The sequence below is a fragment of the Habropoda laboriosa genome, unplaced genomic scaffold (genome assembly GCF_001263275.1).
Source record: "Habropoda laboriosa isolate 0110345459 unplaced genomic scaffold, ASM126327v1 scaffold104, whole genome shotgun sequence".
Lineage (NCBI taxonomy): Eukaryota > Metazoa > Arthropoda > Insecta > Hymenoptera > Apidae > Habropoda > Habropoda laboriosa.
The window spans coordinates 135,743-159,444 of NW_017100199.1; the positions used below are offsets into that span (position 1 = coordinate 135,743).

The 23,702-nt window shown below is 36.2% G+C and overlaps 2 protein-coding genes across 3 annotated transcripts; both read right to left on the reverse strand.

Moving 5' to 3' along the window:
* Positions 1-272: 272 nt before the first annotated feature.
* Positions 273-2,160, reverse strand: LOC108570380 (defensin). The gene is made up of 3 exons (XM_017932233.1): positions 2,017-2,160; positions 1,287-1,467; positions 273-548 (listed from the first exon to the last, which is right to left on the reverse strand). Exons 1-3 carry the CDS (start codon positions 2,084-2,086, stop codon positions 509-511), a joined length of 291 nt encoding a protein of 96 aa, XP_017787722.1. The 5' UTR covers positions 2,087-2,160; the 3' UTR covers positions 273-508.
* A 4,459-nt stretch (positions 2,161-6,619) lies between these two features.
* Positions 6,620-23,624, reverse strand: LOC108570383 (catalase). 2 transcript variants are annotated; one of them, XM_017932237.1, is made up of 8 exons: positions 23,292-23,624; positions 14,663-14,834; positions 12,700-12,841; positions 10,239-10,389; positions 8,509-8,688; positions 7,807-7,998; positions 7,213-7,449; positions 6,620-7,036 (listed from the first exon to the last, which is right to left on the reverse strand). In XM_017932237.1, exons 1-8 carry the CDS (start codon positions 23,622-23,624, stop codon positions 6,632-6,634), a joined length of 1,812 nt encoding a protein of 603 aa, XP_017787726.1. In that variant the 3' UTR covers positions 6,620-6,631. The 2 variants fall into 2 exon arrangements, with proteins under 2 accessions (XP_017787726.1, XP_017787727.1); XM_017932238.1 differs by having other exon boundaries at positions 7,198-7,449; positions 23,292-23,421.
* Between the last annotated feature and the right edge of the window lie 78 nt (positions 23,625-23,702).

Below are 23,702 nucleotides of genomic sequence, written 5' to 3' on the forward strand. Positions count from 1 at the left end.
AAACGAGCATCGCGCGCAGTTTAGCTTTTATCACGAGGAGCAAATAACGGAAACACGAGAATTGAAACGAAGTATAGTGCATCCCTTGATTATCAAACACTACAGACGTTCATCTTCCTTTGCACACAAAGCTCCTTGCTAGATTCAAACGAACCACTTTGTGTATTAAGCGCGCTGGAATACAGCTGGACTTATTAACGAATGGACGTCAATTCGGACCAACATCTCTGGATTGTTCGTTTCACTCGCAGGGAAATAGTATCGAAACGTTGTTCGTTTTCCAAAGCTGCCTTTATTGTGTTGTTTTTATTTTTTATAGTTAAATAAGCGTATTATCAAGGATTTCGATGTTCGGAGAATGTTCAGTAATAAAGAATACATCGACTAATAAATAACAAATGCATAGTTCTAAATACTTCAGCGTTGTCGGTTGAAGATCCTCAGTCTTTGTCACGTGTCTTCTGTAGTACTGAAAACTTCACAGTTGAACGCCGGTGAAGGGTTGAATTCAGCCGAAACGTTTGTCCCAGAGTTCCTTGAAGGTGGTTCTGTAATGAGAAGAATAAATGTAAATTTATTATAATTGTAAATTCATTCATAGTTGCAAATACTACGATAGAACACTGTGATAGTAAGAGAAAGCTGTACTTTCTGAAGTGATATATTGATTTGTGATACTAGGTCACCTAATCTTGCTTGTGGAACGAATCGACGAGTATCTTTCTTTTTATAGGAGAAAACTTGGTCTGCGATAATTGTCGCGAATCGTCGATAATTCTTATGGTGGAAAGTTGGGAAAAGTTGAGTAAATAAACTTCGGCCAAAAGAATAATTAGATACCATTATAAAATTGTGAAACAAAATAATTACCAAATGAAATTGATAAAAAAAAAATAATTTTCGAATAAAATTGACCAGAAAATAATTAGATACCAAATAAAATTGGAGAAAAATATAATTACCAACTAAAATTGACCAGAAGAAATAATTTCCGAATAAAATTGACCAGAGAATAATTAGATAGCAAATAAAATTGGAGAAATATATAATTACCAAATAAAATTGACAAAATAAATTCGGAATTACACGAATAAAATGAACTTGCATGAAAATTCTCGAAGCTCGCGAAATTTCAATTTTCAAATTTCGCGCCTTACGCCGATCTTAGAATTAAAGTTGGAAATTGAAAAATTAAGTTCGCAGTTTAATTTCCAACGCGGCGAATAGAAAGTGTTCGTTTGGTTTCTTAAGGAATTTCAAGAATTGAAACTGGAGGAATCACGTACGTGCGACAAAGGCAGATTCCGTTCTCGCAGCGACCTCCAGCTTTGCCCATGCTGAGACAGTTGGCAGCGCAAGCACTGTGCTCAGCGACTCCTTTGATGGAGAGAAGGTCGCAGGTCACTCTTCTTTGTCTGTCGGCACGTTCTTCGTTAAAAATCGGTATGAGACTGTGCTCCTCCTCCCCTGAAATTTAAGCAGCGTCTTTAAACATTCTGTCCGCTTCGTACAACGACCGCAGAATCAACCCTCGGATGTCGAAGAAAATTCAACCAATTTGTTGTCTTCTTAGCGGTGTTACATTTAATCAGGATAACAGTACATCGGATAGTTGAAAAATTAAACGAACTTGCATTGTAAATGATTTTTGAATCATTTCGTTTAACTATATCTTTGGAATTTTTGCAGTAGGATTGTTCGATAATGATAGATTGCATCTTTACAATTTTCTAACAGAAATGACATACTTTTGTGTGATAAATTTTCACTGTAAATAAGTACTGAACTTATTTGCAAGAAATTAAAATCAATTTCAAATTTTTTCAAGACTTCTTTTGCATTCAGAAATTGTTCGACTACACAAAATATTGTCAAAAATAGAGAACACTGATTTTTCATTATCAAAAATGGAGAACACTGATTTTTCATTATCAAAAATGGAGAACACTGATTTTTCATTATCCAAAATAGAGAACGCTGATTTTTCACTGAAGTTTCACACAAAATTTCACTTACCAAGTGGGAGAGACATGGTGGCGGCTACAGCCACCAAAAGAAGAGCAGCAAGGAAGTAGATCTTCACCATCTTGTCTATGGTTTTCGTTGAACTTGGTGAATTTACTGAGAATACTAGTCGAGAATTGACTGTGTAGTGAATGATGTCTGAACCACCGACTGTGCAGCTTATATACAAATCTTTCTTCAATGGAGATCGGGTAAGTCCCGGCAGAAACGTAAAAAGATAAATATACAACTACGGAAAATAATATCTTGCAACAGTGTGTCACCTCGAACGATGAGGTTATCTATTGTGCGACGTTTTTACACAGCTGGTGAGTAATTACCAATTATTCTTCTCCAACTGATACAAGTTGCATAAGAAATAAACTCTTACAAGTAATAAGAACTCACAAGTGCAGGTCTGTGGATTTATTAAATATTTAACGAAAGCTTGAAGGATGAAAACTCACAAGTGAAGATCTACCGAATTAAAATTTCCTTAACATTTTTTCCATATTTTTTAAATATCTCAGAGCTACGCGTAAAGTAGAATATTAAAAATTGATGAAATTGAAACTGAATTGTCATTTATAAAAATAAAAAATAATATCGACATTTCGTTTCCCATAAATTTTATTATTGTAAATGAAAAATAACTGATTCTTCCAGGATATAAAAATTTCATATTTTAAGTTCTATTCTTTTCACAGATTTTTGTATTTTTATATTTTATACTTCTTTCTACTGCTTATTTTATATATATATGTTATTGTCTCATTTTGAAGTTTCCAGCCGTTTAGATAAAAATTGCGCGGGAATTCTAGAAGAAAAAATTTTTAACCCCTTACACATGCAACCGGTTGTACTCGTTGACACGTAACATAAACAAGCAATCGGGGGCTAAGTACTTCCCCGCCATCTTCGACTCCCGGGTTTTTCCTGACGTCTGTCGATTCTTTCAGTCAATATTGTTATCCTTACGTGTGATAACGTGTCGAAATCTGCTTCTGTCTGATCAGTTTTCAAATGTCTGCACGTACTGACATCACTTCCATGGAATGTAACAATTCCTACTACCACAAACTGTTCGATAGTTTCCAACGTGTGGCAAGATGTAAATATAAATTTTAGGCAAGTTTTTCTATCTTTTATTACTAGCATAAAATAATATTAATTTTTTATTTAATATTTTACTTAACATTTTTACTTAATATTTTAGTACTTTTTACTCGGAATAAGGAAAATCTTGATATGCTTTGTATTATTAGATTCGAATTAGAATATTTATAGGTTAGAAACTAATAGTAAAAGTTTGAGAACGACTCCAACGATAAGTATACATTACATTATTTTTCCACAAATGTGAAAATTGATCGAATATTGACATTTCTCCTATTCACAGGATTAATCGTTCAAAAATTACAAGTTTAATTAACGATTAGCAAAATTACACAAGGAAATGCACATCTGAAAATTTTGGGCACAAAGATTATGATTTATTTCCAATACAAAATGCGAAAGAATCACAATTCGGTATAAATTAATTAATAAACTTAATAAAGTTAGAAAATTCTTTCAAGTACCTCCAGGTGTTTCCATTACACGGTATTACATATTTTCTGAAGATAAAGTTACTTTATAATACCGGGTGTTTTTATAACACAATTAGAAATTATTAACATAGTATCACGTTCTTTCATAAACGTTAAAAGCTTTCAGTGCTTATTTCTATTTAAGCAAACTTACCAACCCTCGACGTAAAATCACATTGCTCTACCAACCGAGATTCAAGATATCTGATATCGTTGCAACCACTTTTCGTATCGTGAAGCTGAAGTTTATCAACACCATACTTCTTTTCTTTTTCTTTAAACAAACCTAACATGTTCTTTGTACATATTCGTAGTCAGATCTAATTTAAAGGAGTGTTCTTCGTGATATTTTTTTTTAACGAAACTACACCTTACAATTTTTATGAAAAACAAACCATGTTAAAAAATTAATGGACCATTTCAAATGTTTGTCATAAATCCCATCTATTAATGAAAACTAAAAAATTTATGACTATAATTTTGTACATATTTTTATTAATTTTTAAAATATCTTTACAATTTTTATAAAAAACAAATCATGTTAAAAAATTAATGGAATCATTTCAAATGTTTGTCATAAATCCCATCTATTAATGAAAACTAAAAAATTTATGACTATAATTTTGTACATATTTTTATTAATTTTTAAAATATCTTTACAATTTTTATAAAAAACAAATCATGTTAAAAAATTAATGGAATCATTTCAAATGTTTGTCATAAATCCCATCTATTAATGAAAACTAAAAAATTTATGACTATAATTTTGTACATATTTTTATTAATTACAATTTTTTATTAAAAAATTAATGATATCGCTATCCAAGTTGGTCATAATTCCTGTTCACCTGTTGTTGAAAACTGAAAAATTCTTTTTACACTCGTATCAAAAATTCTTCTTCCTTTTTCATTACATTACACGCAATTATCAGTGTTAAAAAGCATTTCTGAGTACTCGAGGAAATATATTTCACACCTGGAAGACGTGCACCTTTGTTCTCGGTACTTAATTCATATGAATACACATACAATACATCTCGTGTTTCTATCTTCCTCCTCCAAGCGGAATGCAAATGCCACGGGGATTCACCGTGCACGCAGAAACGCGGATGTTTCCTTGGAGATATGACCCAGACGGTTAGTAATGGCGACCGCAACCTGCATTTTCCTATTCCGCCGATCTTCCACTCGGGAACAAGAGAAACAATTGTGCGCTCGTTTTCGTTTGTTCGCGGTTTCATGTCAGTCGAGAAACGGGCACGAGTCGCGCGACACTTGCAAAGCGATTGAAAACTAATCGCTGATGAATACTGCTTGTGAGATTTGGAAACTGATGAGATTATTGAAAATTTTGAAGATTTGAAAAGTTTTTAAATTAAATAAGTTAAAATTTCAAAAATTTCAAATATTTTAAAAATTTCCGCACTGACAAAGCGACTGAAATATTACAGTTTTTAATCATTCTTCGTAATTGGCAATGAATATTTTCCTTTTTAATTTAAAAATTTGTAAACATATTGCAAAATTTTTAAATTCAAAATTAAATTCAAAATTTCGTAAGTAATGGAAATTGTGTAGTCTTTTTTTTTTTTTATTACGGTAGATTGTATATGTAGCGAGTTATCGTAATTACTGAGATACTATTTGTAACTTTTAGCTTCAAGAGTGCTAGTAGGATTTAATTGAAAGTATTGCATTATTTTTTTTTAAATAATTTCGAAACAGTAGAGGATAAGAATTACGTCAATTTTTCCCTGTATCGTATGAATCGATACAATTGTTACTACTCCGGAATTACAATTTAAGACGTACTTAATAAAGGAATCAGAGAGCGTCTTTCATTCAGTTATCCTTTTTCCCTATCGCTGTACTCCGAATGTTGCAATTGATACCTCACAATGGATTCATCTCAAAGACGCGGTTTCTAAAGAAAATCAAGCGGCTTAAGTACACCATTCATGTTAAAATTCGTTCTTATCTCCCGCCATGTTTAACTTACGATTGCGAATGAATAAGAAACGTATTTCATGCGTGACGAATGAACGAAACAGTGGGCATATTAATACGAGTATTTTATAATACCGTCTCTCTCTGTCGTGTTTTCGCAGAATTCTCCGGCTGCGATATCAAATCATCGGACTTGTTTTTTTAACATTTGCATTAACACGACGTAATAACCATTAACCGACGATTCTATTTATAATACTCGTTATCGTTCGGTTATTCCTGACCCTTCACCACTTTCGTCTTATCTCGCGTTTCCGTAGACGTTGCAGTCATTCGCAAACGTTGAACGAGACATGGCAGTGAAGATGAATCGTTACAATACGAAATTTGAAGTCCTCTCCCTTAGCGAGAATAATTACACTCCAGGTGTATATATTACGGCCGCTAAAACTGTAAGATGAATAGCTCTGCTTGCAGACAATTTTCTCGAGCAATTAATTTAACGTTCCTCTCGTTGTTTTAACAGCAAATCGTCCTGACATAATCTCTACGAAGGCAATTTTCGAGTTGTTTTATTATCGGGCATGCGTCAAGTCTAAATCCCGGACAAACTTATCGTATCACAAAAATAGCAAAAGATATCTAAAGTTAATTTTAACAATTTTATTTGAAGACCGTATTACAATATTCTGGTAGATTTTGCTTATTTCGTAGAAATCGTGCTTTCGTTGAATATCGTGGACCATCGGTAACACAGTACAAAAAGCTCGCTGATACAATTAAACGTACTTATTGCAATTAATAATATTTCACCGTACATGCAAGTGAAATTGATTAATTACACTTACAGTTAACCGTACAATGTTAAGTACACGTATTTTGTATGTGTGAAAAATTCAACATTTGTCGTTCTTGGTGAAAGAAAAAAAGAAGTAATATGCATTCGATTAATCTACGAATATTTAACCAAAGTATATAATATTCTTTATCTCCTGTAAAACGTTAAAAATTGCATGGTGTGCGTATCTAAGCTAAAACAGTGATTATAGTACAAAAGTGAAGGAGTTCTTGTCTTTCTCTTTTTTTTTTTTTCACAAGCTTGCAGTTTTGCCACAAAGGTTAATCTTGATGCCAACCTTACGAAGTCCTTCGGTTAATCTCTTGCCAAGATCGGCGTCAACTTCCGCGAAATTCTTTACAGCTCTTTCGACGATGAACGTCGACGCGTTACGAAGACTGCCCACCATGTTGTCCACCAGCCTGCTCTTTTCCTCCGCGTTCAGAACTCGTCTCCAGAACAAGGTGGCTTGTCCGAAATTGTCTTCATTTTCAGGATCGTAGCGGTCTACGTCACCGGAAACGGGGAAGCTTGAGATACGAGCAGCTGGACACTCTTTAGGTCCGTTAAAGCTGTTGGGGAAGTAATTCGGTGCGCCATTTTGGTTGTTCAAGGCCATAAAGCCATCACGTTGATAATTCATGACGGCGGAAATTGACTAAAATGAAAATAGAACAATTAATTTTCTTGTTAGGTACAGATACAGTAATAAGAGAATTTTATCGTAGGAGTTTTAAGGTTGTTTTTTTAAATTTAAAAGAAAAACGAGTGACTTAGAGTTTTTCAACGACTAGAAAATTACTTTAAATGTAAAGACACAAAGGGGATAATTACTTTGTAAGGACAGTTCACAGGTAATTGAAGATGATTCGGACCAAGACGATGCCTGTGAGTGTCGCCGTAAGCGAATAGTCGACCCTGTAGCATTTTGTCAGGGCTTGGTTCAATACCAGGTATCATGTGAGCCGGATCGAAGGCCAACTGCTCCACTTGAGCGAAGTAATTTTCTGGATTTTTGTTCAACACCAGCTTACCAACTGGCATGAGCGGGAATTCGTCGTGCGGCCATATCTGTACAATTCAGAATAAACATACATTTAATCGTAAAACCTTGTCGCACGTTTACTTTGAAACTTTCTATTGGAATTCGAATAGGTAAAACAAATCGATGGTTAGGTTACTTATGCAAATATATATGCTGTCAAATTTTTATAACTGAAACTAAATGTTTAGTCTATTGTCTAAATTCACTTAATGGAAATTACTCGTTACTATAAGAGTAATTTCATTACATTAATCAATTTACCATTTTCTTCTTTATCGACCTTGCTGCTTATATTATAAAAGTACATAAAATCTGAATTATTCCAGCTAGTAATTGCAGTTTATAAAGTGATGCAGCAGAATCTGAGATTTATCATTCGTTACCTTAGTCAAATCGAACGGATTCCATCTAAAGGTTTTTGCCTGTGTCATAGTCATCACTTGAATGGAGAACGTCCAGCTAGGGTAATTACCATTACCGATTGCGTTGTAAAGATCTCTGATTGAGTAATCCGGATCGGAGGAGCTTAATTCAGCAGCCTTATCGGCTGGGATATTCTTGATTCCTTGGTCAGTCTGTACGAAACAATTTCTTTAGAATAATTTAATGACAAACAACTGAACAATCTTTCAAACATAAACAGATACCGTTTGGATGAAAATTAAACACGATATTCAGCTTAAAGAAACATCAGAGGCCCTGTATATTTGTGTAGTACTGTTGACTTAATTTTCCAAATCAATATATGTATTTTTAAATATTCCATCCATTCGACCCAATTTATATATTATTATATTTAAACAGTCTCTTGCATTTCCTCTTATTTACAAAACTGTACTTTTTATTAATAATGAAATCTCTAGTTTGACATTTTGCCTCTGTAAAATAATTATACAATATATACATCTATCTATTTGCAAACACCTCCTTTAACTTTTCCTTCATACTTTTGATAAACTTTTCAAAAATTCAAAACTACACTGTATTATTACAAATCGGACCGAACGAAATACACGTTATACTCCATCCTGTACATTTTATCCAAACGACGATCCTTATCCTAGGTAGTACAGTGAAAACCACACCTTATAGTGGAATTTACAGTAGACTGCTTCGTTGTCGGCGTTCACGAGCTTGAACGTGTGGGAACCGTAACCGTTCATGTGACGATGACCGTCGGGAATACCTCGATCCCCAAACAGGAACATGACCTGGTGCGTTGTCTCTGGTCTTAGAGAAATGAAGTCCCAGAACATGTCGGCGTCCTGTGCAAGACAATTCAATTAACATGCCGTTTAGTATGGCGCGCGATAATTAGGGAACGCGGATATGCTGCACGGTATACGGAACAATAACATAGTTGCGCTACTAACGACCACGTAAACGCGCAATTATGCGCCTCTCGATGGGAAAAACGAACACAGAGGCGCGACACAAAGGCGTTTAAAGGCTCGAGAGCGTAAGCTAAACTGTGTCCTTTTCGAGAACGGTATCAGCAGCGTTTGCGAGCGTTATCAAAGATCTTGGAACAGATCGTTAATGAATCAGTGAATGACAAATTAGTTAGGCAAGCGTTTGATACTTTAACGGTGAAATTCGTAGAGAAGAAATTTATTCTTAGTTGCAAGAATTACCAATAGGGGACGGTTTCTAGACTTATTTTTCGTACACAGGTGTAGAATGAAAATTACAGAATTTTTATATCCGGTAGATTTCTCATCGTGACCTTCTTTTACAAGCAAAGGTACGCGGTAGAGAATCTCGTGTTCTACACTTTGAAACTTGGAAACCTTCTCTTGCATTACGCATGATTTTCTTCCAAAGAATGGTGAAAGAATCTAAAAATTTCGGGCAAAGTGACGTCGAGTATTTTTAGCAAGATCAAGTTGAGGTCCCGAGAGTTTCTTACCCTGTAAGATTGCTCGGATATCCAGCGCTCGACTTCAGAAAATCACGAGTGCTTAGGAAACCCTATGCTGTAAGAAACTTTCGGGTCCCGGCCGACCTGAACTAATCACTTTCCAACCCGAGTTAAAGCTCAAAGGGTATCTGAAAATTTTCGAGCAATGGAACGCACACTTGCTGACGTTTACATGCTTCAATTTTGCACACAGGGGGCTCTCTAAAGGTACACTCTTGATATTGGATTAATTTGTCATTCACTGGTCCGGTGTTAGAAGGACATAATCTCCTGAATGTAAATTATGTCGTTCTGGAACAGTGTTACAAGATTTTACAAAATTACATTAAACACCTTACACAATTCCTGAAGGTGTAGTTTATAATTTGAGTTAAAAGTTTTGGTCTTTCAAAAATGTTAAACCACTTGCCCCCCCTGATGAATTTTTAACTATTTTATTCCATCTTACAAAAGCTTGCAAACAGAAAAATTGTAAAAAAAAAGGCACTAATAACATGGTAGAGCTACAAGAGTATAAACATACATGATAAAGATGTAATTCATCTCTAGTTCATCTCTAACCTTTTCATTCTATCTTACAGAAAGCTTGCAAATACAAAAATTGTAAGATGAAGAATAAAACAGAGCACTGATAACCATGACGGAGCTACAAGGATACAAACATACATGGTGTTCTTCGCGCAATGGATTAAGATAATTCCTATTAGAAGATACAATCTCAGGTGACCAAAATCTTCAGCTCCAATTATAACCAACTAACATTCCTCGCCGTTCTCTCTAACTAATCACTCTTCCAAAACAAAAAGCACGAGTTGGCCGGGAACAATCTGAACTCCAAGGTATCCAGTTCACGAAACATCAGGTCCCTCGAGTGCAATACAACCGGCGACGAACCTTCAGATGGGTAACAGGATTCCTCTTCTGCGTGTGGATGAAACTGGGGAAGAACAGCGGGTCCTTGATGAAGAAGATCGGCGTGTTATTGCCCACCAAATCCCAGATACCCTCCTCGGTGTAGAATTTGACCGCAAAACCACGGGGATCCCTGCAAATAGAACGAAACGGAACGTCGTCAAAGGACAAACGAACCCATGGGAGCCTGCGTTCATGGCAAAACGCGTTACACGGACCAAAAAACGGTTCGTCCTCCGCAGCTGGACTCACGTTTCCATCGAGCGCGCTTAACAATAAATTGAGTCATCCGGTTGAAACGCAATGGGAAAACAACAAAGGGGCACGAAATCGCGCATGATTCATTGGGAAATGCTGGTCTACCGACAATTTCGAAAATAACAAAAAAAAAAGAAACTTTTCCACGGAAGTTCAGTGCACGATTAGTCACAAGGACGCCGCGCTCGTTCGCATTTCTGCCCGTTTTTTTGCACGTTTCCGTATGACTAAGTCCCCTAATTGGTATGCAGAAAAAACAAAGGATTTTCTAAACACTATTCTGTAATCTTTGCAATCGGTATAATCGCCACAGTTTAACTGGAGTTCGCAATTTTTCTTTCGTGAATCAGGTCTCGCTCTGTCGTGCAATACTTGTACTTTTTTCGTGTTTTCTTAAGAGACTTGCAAGTAATTGTGCGTGACGAATACTATAGTACTGTGTTCTAGAGAGATAATAAATTTTAACGAAATAAACACACAAAAGATTTCTATAGCGTTTACTTCATCACGGTGAAACTTAGGCGCGTAACATCGAGCAACCCGCCATGCATCACCGCACGCTTCGAGATTCGTTTTAAAACGTCCTCTGTATAATGTATAAATTTACGAACGGAATGGTTAAAATGTTTTTTGCGTAAAAATTGTTTAAAGGAGGTATTCGGTCCTCGAAAAATTTACTATTTTCATTATTGTCCCCCGGGGGTTTATGTGTCTGAAGTTATATATTACCTCGGCCAAACGTTTCGGTGGTAATAAAGATACGAAAGTCCATTTGCTTTCTCCGCGGACCAGAATAAAATATTAAAATTACATTCCGTCTACAATTTTTATGACGCTTCCGCGTTACACCGTGTACATGCTCGCATGAATATTCATCGAAACGGAATCAGGTGTCCGTAGAACTTATCGCATCGAACGTTTAAATGGTTCAATTTCAGCCGGCGATCGTATCCGTCACGCGTCCGCGTGTTTCGTTCGATTATTCGGCGCACACGAACGAGCAGCACGACGTTCTCAAATTATTTTTCTCTCGTAGAATTGAACGACGAATAAGAAAGAGAAAAACGGCTCGACGCGTGTATCCTTGTCAATTTCTATTTTAGATGTAAGAATTTCATTTTGTTAATTGTTATCGTTACTTTTACGCGTTGCGACATTTTTCATCGGCACAAACCTGATTCTTTAAATTTACGAATTTCATTTCGAAGTTTATACGCCAACGCGTGCAATAACGCATTGTACGGAGCAAAAAATTCAAAGAATTATGAGAAACAAAGAGGAATACACTTCCATGCATTTCTGTGCGTATAAAAAATTGATATGATCCGATGTTCTTTTTAATTTACGTCCCGTGTGTTATTATTTTAAATTGCGTCTTTGTACGGAAACAAATTACGTTCTGATGCGTTGAATACTAAACAGGTCATTATATTATATTACCGCTGTATTGTAATTAAGCATGGTACAACGTGTACAAACATTTTACTCGCACTTTAGGAACTGTAGGTACATTTCACGTTCTGTCATCTGGAGTTATTTTTTAAACAATGATAACGTACAAAAAAATATGTATATATTTATATTTTGGAATCGGGGCCTCTGTAACCCAACTACTGAAGCAAAAATCGAGGAAAAATATAGAGAACAGAGTACGTAAAGTTCCAATAAGTAATGCACAAAGAAACGCCTAAACTCATTTTTATTTTGGGCTCAAAATTTATTAAAAAGAGGAAAAGACCCCAAAAAAATATCATAATCTGTGAAAACCAATAAGTTAGTCTATGAAAACGTAAATAGCCATTAGGACTGTAGACGTTAACAATGGAAATGTATGCTTTATCCTTGTATAATCCTTGACAATCAGTAAAACGTTTAATAATAAAAAAAAAAGTGCACAGAGTCCCTCAAATTTTTTCAATTATTCCAGTGTTAACAAGAAATTTCGAAACGATACTAAAAACGAGCGTTTCTAAACTTCTCTTACTCAACAGAGAATGTACCCAGTCCGTTCGACTCGTCTGCATACAGGAAACGGAAAAAAGAAAAAGAAAAAAGAAAGGGCACTGTTATGACTAATAAAAAGTCACGATTCACGAGTTCGCGCGAATTTTAACACCGGAAACGTGAATATTATCACGTTTACATAAGTATGTCGAACCGGAAGTGTAACACAGTTTACAATTACCTGACTGTATCCGCGGAACCAGACTCGCCGCCAACGGTGGAAAATCTCACAGCAACATCCGTTCGTTTTCCAATGGAGGAGAAAACCTCTGCCTTACAGTATTTCGAAATGTCGTGGGTAACTTCGAAATAACCGAATGCACCTGCGGCCAAGCAAGAAGAATAAAGGATAACACTTGGCGGAAGTGAACGTGGGCGGAGGGGTCTCGTTTATGGCGTATCCAAGAGTTTGCCCCAACATTTGGAACGTTTTACGGATATTTTCTCGGTGCATATGTAACTTCCTCCGCGACTTCTTGCTTCTCACCCTCGATGTTCTCTTTTTTTTTCCTTTGTCTTTTCTTCTTCTTTTTTTTTTTTTTACGATATAGCCGACGTTATGCGAGAAACTTTCGTAGATTGTTTCGTCCCCCGTGCGAGAAGATAAAGAGGGGGAAATATGGCGGTGAAAATGGAGGTAGGAACTATTGAAATGAAAGTTGGTATTAGTCGGGGTCCACGGCATAGCGAGGTCGTAAATTAAACTCTGAAGAATCGACACCGATTGATGTTGCAGCATTCAAAGGCCGTGTGTTGCAGTCTGTTTGAGGGTTCCAACAATAAATGAAGGGTAGCATATGATTTGATATTTCAAGTATAGAAAATGGTATTTCATTTACAAATGGAAAATATGTTAATATTAAGCTACACAACCCTTATATAGGACAAATTAACGCAGAAATCGACAGAAAAATTTTGACGGACCCAACCGGGAATCGAACCCGGGACCTTTGGCTTAGCAAGCCGAGGCTTTGCGCACTACGCCAACTGCTCCCTCTGTATTCTCCGTTGTCTGTTTCCTATTTGAGCATGGAGGCCCCGATACTACATTAAGATGCTAAAGACATTAATGAGACCTTTTAACTTCCAAAAGCGGCTTTTCCTAGAGGGAAAAAACCCTAATTTGTCCTAGCTGCGCGCAGTTTACAGTGAATATATTAGAATCAGTTTGACTTTTTCTGTCAATTTTTGGGCCCCGGCAGGTAAAACATGACCAATTTTACGACCTCGTTACATTGTTGCCTCGACTATAATTATTGGACGGTGCTGTTGAAAATGTTACATTGTTGCACCGACTATAATTATCGGACGGTGCTGTTGAAAATGTTACATTGTGCGGAATATCTTGTTGCGTGTTGGTAATTTTTGTAAAAGATCGCGTGTCTGATATGTAATTCGTGTTTCACAATGTAAAGTTTTATCGGGTCTGTGAGAATGTGAAGCGAAACAGAAAGTAACTGCGGAAAAACAGAAATTAGGCGTGAATAATAAACTTGATGACTGTATTTACGATATAAATTAGCAATTTTTCACGTTACCGCGTAATTGTTAAATACACTTCCGCTGAAAAGTTTCTTACCAAAGTTTCTGAAAAGTAGGAAAAAGAGTGGTAAACTTCGCTTCGTTGAGTTCGATGCGAAACTTCGAAATTGATCAAGGAAAATTGTAATTTCGTCGATTTGAATGAAACGGGTGAAAGTGAATTGTATTACATCGTACTTTGTATCGCGCGACGAACTTATGAATCGTAGTGTACGTGAAAAGTGCATTTATTCCTTATCGCACACTCGATGCGATAAACCTGGATTGCAAAGTAATTGAGAGTAATTTTGTGTGCAGCGAGTAATTCAAGAGGGATATAAACGCGTAATGCTTCAGGCATGAGTAACTTGGAATTTTATCAATGGTATACTTGTAAGAAAAGTTTCAACCGGCGATAAGCATTAAAATTACATCGAAGAGATAACTTGGAAAATGTACATGAGATTTCTTTAAGAACTCTTGTAACGAAGAATTTCAATAACATCTGTTATCTTTCAATAACACATCTTATCTTTCAATAACATCTGTTATTCTCTTAAAAATTCCATCAGCTCTATAGTAAAGATCGTAGGACAGGATTAAAACGTGACAGATCAACGTACCAGCTCCTTTCGCGTGCACCACACGCTCTGGAATTCTTTCTCTATTGAAATGAGATATCTCGTCCAAATAGACGAAATCTTGGAGAAGTACCGGGCCTTTTGGGCCAGCCGTCAAGCTGGCTGTCTTGTTAGGAATCGGTGCTCCATTCCCGGTTTGCAATACCGGGCACTCCTGAGAAAAAAAAAACGAAACATTTCGTTAGGAGAAAAGAGTTGTACAAATATTTGTCGAAAATTCTTTATTTTCTCGAGTAAAAATGACTTGTGTCTTTGGGATGTAAGTACTTGTGTGATTAGAGATCATACTCCCATAAGCCCACCTTCTCTAACATGATCGTAGAAACGAGGCAGATGTAATTGTCATTACTGGCATTAACAATAACATCGACGAATCGGATCGTTGAAAATTTCGTGACGTGAGATTTAGGCTGTGGTTATAGTGGTTGTGATAGATTCGAACGATGTAGCATTCTGACGAACTCAAGATTTCAAACCAATCAAATATGCATACAGATTCTTTTAAGTGGTACGCAATTAGTCTTCAGATGTTTCATTCGTCAGAACGTCAATTCGCCTGAATAACGCGTCCACTATAATTACAGGCCCTAAGGCGGTGCGAGCGAAGTGTAGCCCTTTTGCCCTTGGACCGCCCTGGGCAACCCCGGGGGCAAACTCCTGAGCACCGTGCTATGCAGAGCTGGAAAGATTGCGCGTGGAAGGAATGTGTCGATGTTTGAATATCGCGCTCTGTGTATATTATCCGCGGTAGATTTCGCACCGTTTTCAGCGTAGGGCCCCTCACGCGCCTGCTTCCCCCTCCTTTCGCGCAGCGTGCCTCTGTTGCCGAGGCAACCGCGTGACGCTAAGGAGGCGGCCATGACAGGCTAGCGTCTCCGTAGTCGAGAAAGCTTTAGGAAACTTTTTCATCCTTGCGACTTTGGATTGTCTCAAGGTCACTTCAAAGACATATGCTGAACTTCTTTTTTTCTATATTCTTTCATAATACCAAAACAAAAATATCGATTTTATTCGATTTAAAAAACACGAGATGAAAAATTCTGAATATTGAAAAATTGAAATTAGTCGTTTCTTTCTTCACAGTGATATTCTACGTAGAAAATAGTGATGTGAACTAAAAATTCACGATTGTGAAAAGGAATCGAAAGAAAGATAACTCTCGTCAATTTGTCAACAACTCCAGACATGTATATTTATAGTAATGACACCTCGTAACGTGCCGTTCTATCGAAACAGTTTCGTAATCCTCGTAATAGTTGTCGCAGACAATGCAAGTTCCAGTAAAGAACTACTCTGATTCATAAGAACTTTTGCTCGCGTTAATCTAATCGTATTATCAAAATGAAAAATTAATAATCAGTACGAAGAATAAAAATTTTCTACCAACGTTCCACAGATCGAGTTGAAAAGCTACGTTAAAGCATGTAATTACAAAATTGTAAAAACAATTATGAAAAAAAAAAACAGAGCAGTTGTGCTTAAATCTGAAGTAAAAAAATGTGCCTGAAGAACGTTCTTATCGTCGTCAAATGGAAACATGGTAATAACGTGCGACGAAAAATCTTGAAACAATTAAACTTTGACTTCTGAACCGCGTTGACTTTAATGTATCGCGAGAACAGTAATTGATTGAATGAGAATCTGAAAGAGCGTTTCACACGAATGTTACGCGGTGAAGAAAATAAGGATACTTTTATTTTCACAGAATTATCCGATCGTTAGGCCAGGTATATAGCGTCCAGCACGATACTACTCTCGTCTATGATGAGTTTCACTTACTCATCCTAGCATATTACGTACGTATGCATGCAACGATTCCACTTAATTCCGTAACAACGGATTAGACAATGTTGACTTTGATTATGGAATGGTAGTTTGAATGTTGCGCAAAATACAATCCCCCTGTGCAACAATAGCAATCACGTTGTAACGAATCGTATCGATGTATCGGGGTCTACTTAATCGATCACTTAAAATCGGTTCATCACGGGCTAGATCGTACACGCACGATACAACGTTGATTTGAATACTTGTTCATATTCCGAGTAACTGTTCTAATCAATTGTTAATTGGTATCACACCTTGAAGACGGTGTCATCTCACTTAATAAGTACCAAGGAGACTTTAAACTTCGTGAAAATTAGGGTGAAAGCTTAAAACGTTATGTATCGCAATTGCAAAAATTAATTGTAAAAAAACAGAATTTACCGTTACAAAATTTAATTACAAAAAAGAAACTAAGATTTGTCGATGCAAAGTTAAATTGCAGAAAAATAGCGATTGCGCTAAATTTCTTTTATTAACCCGATTTGATTGCAAAAAAACAGAATTTACCGTTGCAAAATTTAATTACAAAAAAGAAACTAAGATTTGTCGATGCAAAGTTAAATTGCAGAAAAATAGCGATTGCGCTGAATTATTTTAATTACGCTGATTTGAGTACTTGTTAAGTTCGTCGGTGTAACGAGCGGTATTAATTAATTAAACCGGTGTAAATAAGTGTCTTAATAAAATTTGTAAACAGGTATTAAAGAGACTTCGAACTTCGTAAAAATTTCGGTGAAAGCTTAAAACGCTGCGTGTTGCAATTTAATTGAACAACTGTCGTAATAAAAATTACGAACAAGTGTCGGAGTGACTTCGAACTTCGTAAGAATTGCGGTAAAAGCTTAAAACGCTGCATGTTGCAATTTAATTGAACAACTGTCGTAATAAAAATTACGAACAAGTGTCGAAGTGACTTCGAACTTCGTAAAAATTGCGATGAAAGCTTAAAACGCTGCGAACTGCAATTGCAAAATTTAATTCCTTAGAAAAGGTAGATTTTTCCGTTGCAAAATTGAATTGTAAAAAAAAAAAAACGAAGTACGATTTGCCAATGCAGAGAGTTAAATTGCAGAAAAATAGCAATTGCGCCGAATTCATTTTACGACTTCGCCGTTTCACTCGACTGTCACAGTTTTCCTCGAAGCGAGAAATACGGTTCTTCCGTTTAATGGAAACTTCGCTTCTGAATAACTTAAATCATCGTTAATCTACGCGACGTTCAACGCATTAAAGAACTATTACGAATCGACAATCAAAGATCAATTAACTTATACAATTCCCTTAACGAATACCTCTTCAATCGTGGCCGTTCCTCCGCGAGTTCCGTGGAAGAAAAGAGGAAAATAGATTACCGAGCCGGTCGTTCCTTATCTCATTAAGCAATCTAATTTATTACCCGATCGAAACGAGCCTCCGGTAAGACCGGTTAACAAGCGTGTAACGTTAACAAATGTAATCGTAACACGGTAACAAATTTATATTTTCTTTCTTGTTCTAACACATTATACCACTTTTGTCCAATTGTCGTCTGAACCATCTTGCGGAGAAATCTACCGTATCAAAATCAATTTGCACAATTAATCTACCTAGTAATATACGCAGTGTTGATATATCATTTTATCGTTAGAATTAATTTTATTCCATTAACCCTTTCAGAACCGCGTTATTCTTTTTTTTTTTTTTAAGAATTTCTTATTTATCTATCAATCGTCGCGTCTGTAACGAGTCCTAAATTGAGACGAATTTTTGTTGTAGTATTTAAGTGAGACATGTACGTTCTATTAGTTACATTACATTTTTAGTAATTTTTAAAATTTTTTGGGTCGCTTTCGACCCAACGTCTTTCGGCCGCCATTATTCTAACCTTAAGTGTACAATCGAACGAAAGAACTTGATTAATATTGACTCGAACAGAGAATTCTTTTTTCTTTGTTTTAAATAAAATGAAAAAAAAAAAAAATTATGGTCAATAGTCACTAGATTTTTCGAGGAAATTGGAGCAATTTCGAACCGAAAATCTATCGCCGTTGAACTTGTCTGTTATCGTCAGGGGAACGATATTTACCATTTTTTCGAAGTTACGCAACCGTATCATTTTTTATCGCGCCCAGCCGTGACACACTTCGAGATCTGGTTGCAACAATTATCGTCGTTCATCGGTGCCCTCTCTGGGATACCTGAACGGCAATCCGTGGTTTGTATATCGCCGTGTCATGTCTGGCAATTCCCTACGGAGGATTGTGGACCCGAGCGTCAATCATTTCCACGTGAAATTATTCGAAAGATAAAAAATGACGCATTTCTGAAAAAAAAAATAACGGAAATGTCGTCGTTGACGGCGTTAGACCCTAATCAACGTAGAAAGATTACGTCCCTTAACGAGCAGTGTGAATAATCCGGACAGTAAGGTAAATAACACACGGTTAAATTGAAGTCGTATATCGAACGACGGTGTTTCCCAAGGAAAACCAAACAATAAAGAAGCAGCGAGCGTGAAATATATTTTTCTTCTAATGTGTTTACCCTCCGATGTGTAACAAACAGACGCTGAAATGAAACTGGTGTGTTTTCCCTGTTTTTACAGTGATTCAGGAATTGTGTACACAGAGAAATATTTGATAGTACCCTGTATCTTTTAATTTTCTTATGTGAACGTGGTGAAACATATAGAAAAATTGTAAATAACCGATGAACCACCTGGAGAAATTCTTTCATCTTTCTTATAATAGAGAATTTATTCGATTAAAAGAATTCTTGGTAAAACAGAATATTACGAAATAATGTAACTTTATTTCGTGTCCTTTTTTCGGAACAGAAAACATCTCTGTTGAAGTATTTTTTTACGACTTTTGGAAAATAGAGACTGATTCGGACGAAACGCTTTTTCTTTACGCCGGCGAGAGTAGAGAAAAAATTCGCTTGAATTGAATGTGTTATTGCATTCGCATTGTAAAGGTACGAATTCAATGGAAAGAAAACGGAAGCGTGCAATTCTTTAGTAGCAACAGCATTTAGAAGCAACGTAACAGATTGACAGACTTTTTTCTAGAGGACCTACTTAGGAAATGGAAAGTTACGATTTGATAATTCCGAGGAATTTACGTAAGGGACGAAATTCTACGAAAAAGCAATGAATTATTCGAAATGTATGCATTTTAATCGAAAAGAGCTTCATTCGTACACATATAATTCGATGTGTTGCAACGACTGAGATTCCTTAACCTTCATCCAACCTTTGAAATATTTTTCCACGCTAACAGCCTGAGGCATTTGGTATAACCTAGTTCTGAGGTCAGAATGAAGATTACCGCCATAGAATTGATAACTTCCAAAATTGTTCCGGCAATTTCTTCATCTTTCTGTTCTAACGTGTGTTGCGCAACACACAAACTTTTGACTTGACGAGACACAGCTCGTTCGGATCATGTCTGCTAGATGTCGATGCATTTAAGGTTATGACGACGTAACCGTCAGCCTTCCTCGTTTCTGTAAGACGAATCGCGTGGCTTGTCAAGGTTAGGATGACTCTGTCCTACAAATCTCATGGGAATGGATGTTGCAATACGCTTCACGACTGGTATTGTGACTAAATTAGTTTTCCGGTTTAATGTGAACCGGCATAACTTCACGCACGCATAATTATTCGATGTAAAAACGTGATTTTATATACGTCTTGACGATTGCTTTGTTTACGTTGATATTAATGGTGGATTACTACGTCTTTTAATTACCCAATCTTTCCCTCATTTCTAAAGACAAAGATACTGCGTTTTGTTCGTGATGTTAAATGCGTATGAATAGAACTTCGTTAAGTTATTTTTATGGAGGTACTGTCAAACTTTAGTTTTATTAACCTTGCTGCAAAACATCGAATTTGTTCGAAGAATTTCTTTGAAATATTACGACGCGTATCTATTAATGTGAACACGATAAACACAGGCAAAGATCAACGCCCCCTAAACATCACTCTACGTCGCTATTTTGTAATAAAGTGTAAATCTGATTTAAAAGAGGCAAAGATCGAAATGTTTCGTATCGATCTTTGTTGCTATCTGAAGAAAACAATACCGTATCTTATTAACTCGCTTGGGTGGGGTCAAAGTTCGTCGAATTTTCGATCACCGTACTTTTATCGACGGTATTTTTAACGTAAATGCAAATCCGCCTTTAGAATTTATTCGAAGAAAATTTCGACAGTTTTTACTTTTTTTTTCAAGTGTTATCTCGGTTATCAAAGGATGAACTAACATTACATTTCGACACTATTTAAATTTCTTACATCTGTTATACCTGTTTTTTATATTTTGATGAATTGCTCGTCAACTAATTTATGCTTAGTCACGTGAGTATTTGACGAGGTGTTTCTAAGGTTTGCAATTCGTGTTTCAACTTTTATTATTACCTGTTCCTTATTCTTTTGTCATTCTTTCATTCTCATTCGTTCCTGTATCTACTACACATCCTGTTTCCTTCACAAAATCTTTCCAACAAAAACATTTAACTCGACTAAAATTAATTATCCATCATAAATGTGCTATTGTTCGTTAAGTGAAACAATATTTTTCCACAATACTCTAAAGTGAAACATATAAAAAATATCTTTGTACAACTAAACAAACTCTGTTTATCAATTATGCAAGGCACGAAAAAAAAGACTACATGACAATTAGTTAGTTCACATTGCAAAACGCATTCTAACTAAATATCAAGATATTCACGGACAAGAGTACGCGCGTCCTTGTGGGGAATATCATTAACCCGCTTGATTTCGCTATTATTAGCTTCATTTGCAACGTCACTACAAGAAGGAAAAATAGTGTAATTCACGAACTATTCGAATAACCGTTGTACTGAAGATATTCATTGGGCTAATTGACATTACTATTTACAATTATCAATATTTTGTTTTCTGGAAATGACTCTGGTGCCATTCTACCATTCTACGTTGAAAGGTATAGTATTTAATTATAAGGAAGTTTTAATGAATGAAATTCTGTAAATATAAATTCTTTTCCACATTTTAGTAAAAGTGTCTGGTAAATACTGTTACTGTTAATTCACTAATGTTATTAGCGTTGATGTACTGTGAAAAATGATGGCTGTATAGTGTAGTATGTATTTTAACCTATATAGAAAGTGAAAAACGCGCCATGTTTAACATGGAGTGAAAGGAAACCCGCACACAGACGTAGGTGTTAGTGTAACCCTTTCGCTATTAAACCCGTACGTCGTATTCCCTATAAAATATACCACACTAGGAGTACATATTAATCGATAACTAAATAATTATATGAAAAATCCACACATGACCGGTTGTTTTTTTTTTGGAAACTTTATGGTATTTTGAAATGTTTTCAAACAAAAAAACAACAGCGTAAATGTTAAGACGCATTCTAAAACTGACGTACTTAAATAAAACTCTGGGAACAAGCTTTTCCTGCTGTGAAGCGTAATAATATTGTCTAACACGACACTGAATCTCACAACGTTGCATCTACATTCACATCGCGAAACTTATTTCTTAAGACGATGATATTTGTGTATAGGTATAGTTTTTTATTTGAGTAACGCTTATCTCATGGAAATACGCCCGTCATTTATAATGACCATCTCGAACAGGCTTCTGTTGTATAATCAACCATGAAATATTACATTCTTGAAAGAATGTATCGTTATCGCCGCTTCTTTGAACAGAAAACAACTTTCTCTAGACGTCTAAGTCGCTTGCAGAAATATTCCGTTATATCGAACTCGAAATTTCTATCGAATCGAACTGTCTGACCGAAGTCTAGACGAAGTAGTGGTTCGAGGGTGATGGTTACGTCATCCTGAATGATTTTGCGGTTTGTTTGCCGCGAATATTTCAAGCATACTTTGACCATGGTGAAAAAAGTTATCTGTCCGTTGAAATGTATTAGAGAGGAGAGATAGTATGAGAGAGAGATGTACTTTGGCGTAAGTAGAAAACACAAAAATGACGTATTTTGATATGAATCGTCGAAAGTGGATGGTATTCGATGAATGAAAGATCATTTATCATAGACCACATACGAATTTTTCTTATCGTGAATTTTCACGTGTGTAGCATTGAAATAATAAATGAATTACGAACAACATGTTCTCACGATAAAAATAATTCCTCCTTGTATTTTATCCGAAGGTAATCGTGATGTATAAAATGGAAGTGTGAGGAAGCATTAAATTCAGCTTTGCAACATAATTACCTGCTATCGGCGATAAACAGCGAACATGCGATGATAATAATTTTACAGAACTAGCATGATGAAATAATATTGCACAGCGACAAGTGTAATAACCGTATTAAAAAATTGTTGACATTTTATATCGATAATTATTTTCACTGTTTCCCGCGCATTCTGACTTAATTTTTTAAAAAGCGTTACCTTTGAACCGGTTGCCCAACTTTCACTATCATTATCACCAGTTTTCATTAATATTGTGTCAATCCAACACGTCACTTGATTCAAGTCTAGAGCAAATAAGACATGTTTCTAAAATCGCCTTCGTATTTCATCAAATAGTGTATCGATTGATCTATCATTATCAGAAAAGTACACGTTAGAAATCTATACGAGTCGCCCATCTATATCTCCTTAAATCGCAATTAAACATTACATCTGTTTCTTAGATCTTTCATATCGATTGACACCTGTCAACAACTGATTGAACTAGCTTTAGTGTCACCACTAAGAACAGGTGGGCAAAGTATAAAAACAACAACAATACTATTCCAGCATCACCCCACGCAGCATACATTGTTTACCGTTACGGTCCTTTTATATTGGCTCAGTTGTTGGGAAGCAGGGTCTTTCTCCGTTTGAGACATCTTATCTTCTTCGTTCACTCTTTTGCAACAGTACCTCCTGAGTGATAGTCGATGGAAAGCCAGCGTGGTTAAGGTTTTTCTCGAGAGGAGCACACTAGACTGCGTGCTACGTTCTGAACAGCAACTGATCAATCCCAATAACGACGGACTTTTATCATCCCGGCCGGCCGTTGAGTGGAAACCGCGCGTCAAAGTGGCGTTACGTGTCAACGCTCGACTCAACGAGATCGCCCGAACGACTAGAATAAGGCCCGAACCGTTCTTCGTCATTCTTCGGCACGGTTCGCCACGTGCCGGTCGCCTCACTATCCGTACTGATGAATCTGCGTGTAAGTTGCTCCTTTGCAC

Excerpts from the sequence above, each read along its gene's own strand:
- LOC108570380 (XM_017932233.1), bottom strand. The coding sequence starts at position 2,086 with ATGGTGAAGATCTACTTCCTTGCTGCTCTTCTTTTGGTGGCTGTAGCC. Across the intron at positions 1,468-2,016 it reads CACCATGTCTCTCCCACTTG|GGGAGGAGGAGCACAGTCTC; the intron begins GTAAGTGAAATT and ends CTTAAATTTCAG. Across the intron at positions 549-1,286 it reads GGAATCTGCCTTTGTCGCAC|AACCACCTTCAAGGAACTCT; the intron begins GTACGTGATTCC and ends TTCTCATTACAG.
- LOC108570383 (XM_017932237.1), bottom strand. The coding sequence starts at position 23,624 with ATGACGAAGAACGGTTCGGGCCTTATTCTAGTCGTTCGGGCGATCTCG. Across the intron at positions 14,835-23,291 it reads AATATAAAAGGACCGTAACG|GAGTGCCCGGTATTGCAAAC; the intron begins GTAAACAATGTA and ends TTTTTTTCTCAG. Across the intron at positions 7,450-7,806 it reads ATCCGTTCGATTTGACTAAG|ATATGGCCGCACGACGAATT; the intron begins GTAACGAATGAT and ends TGAATTGTACAG.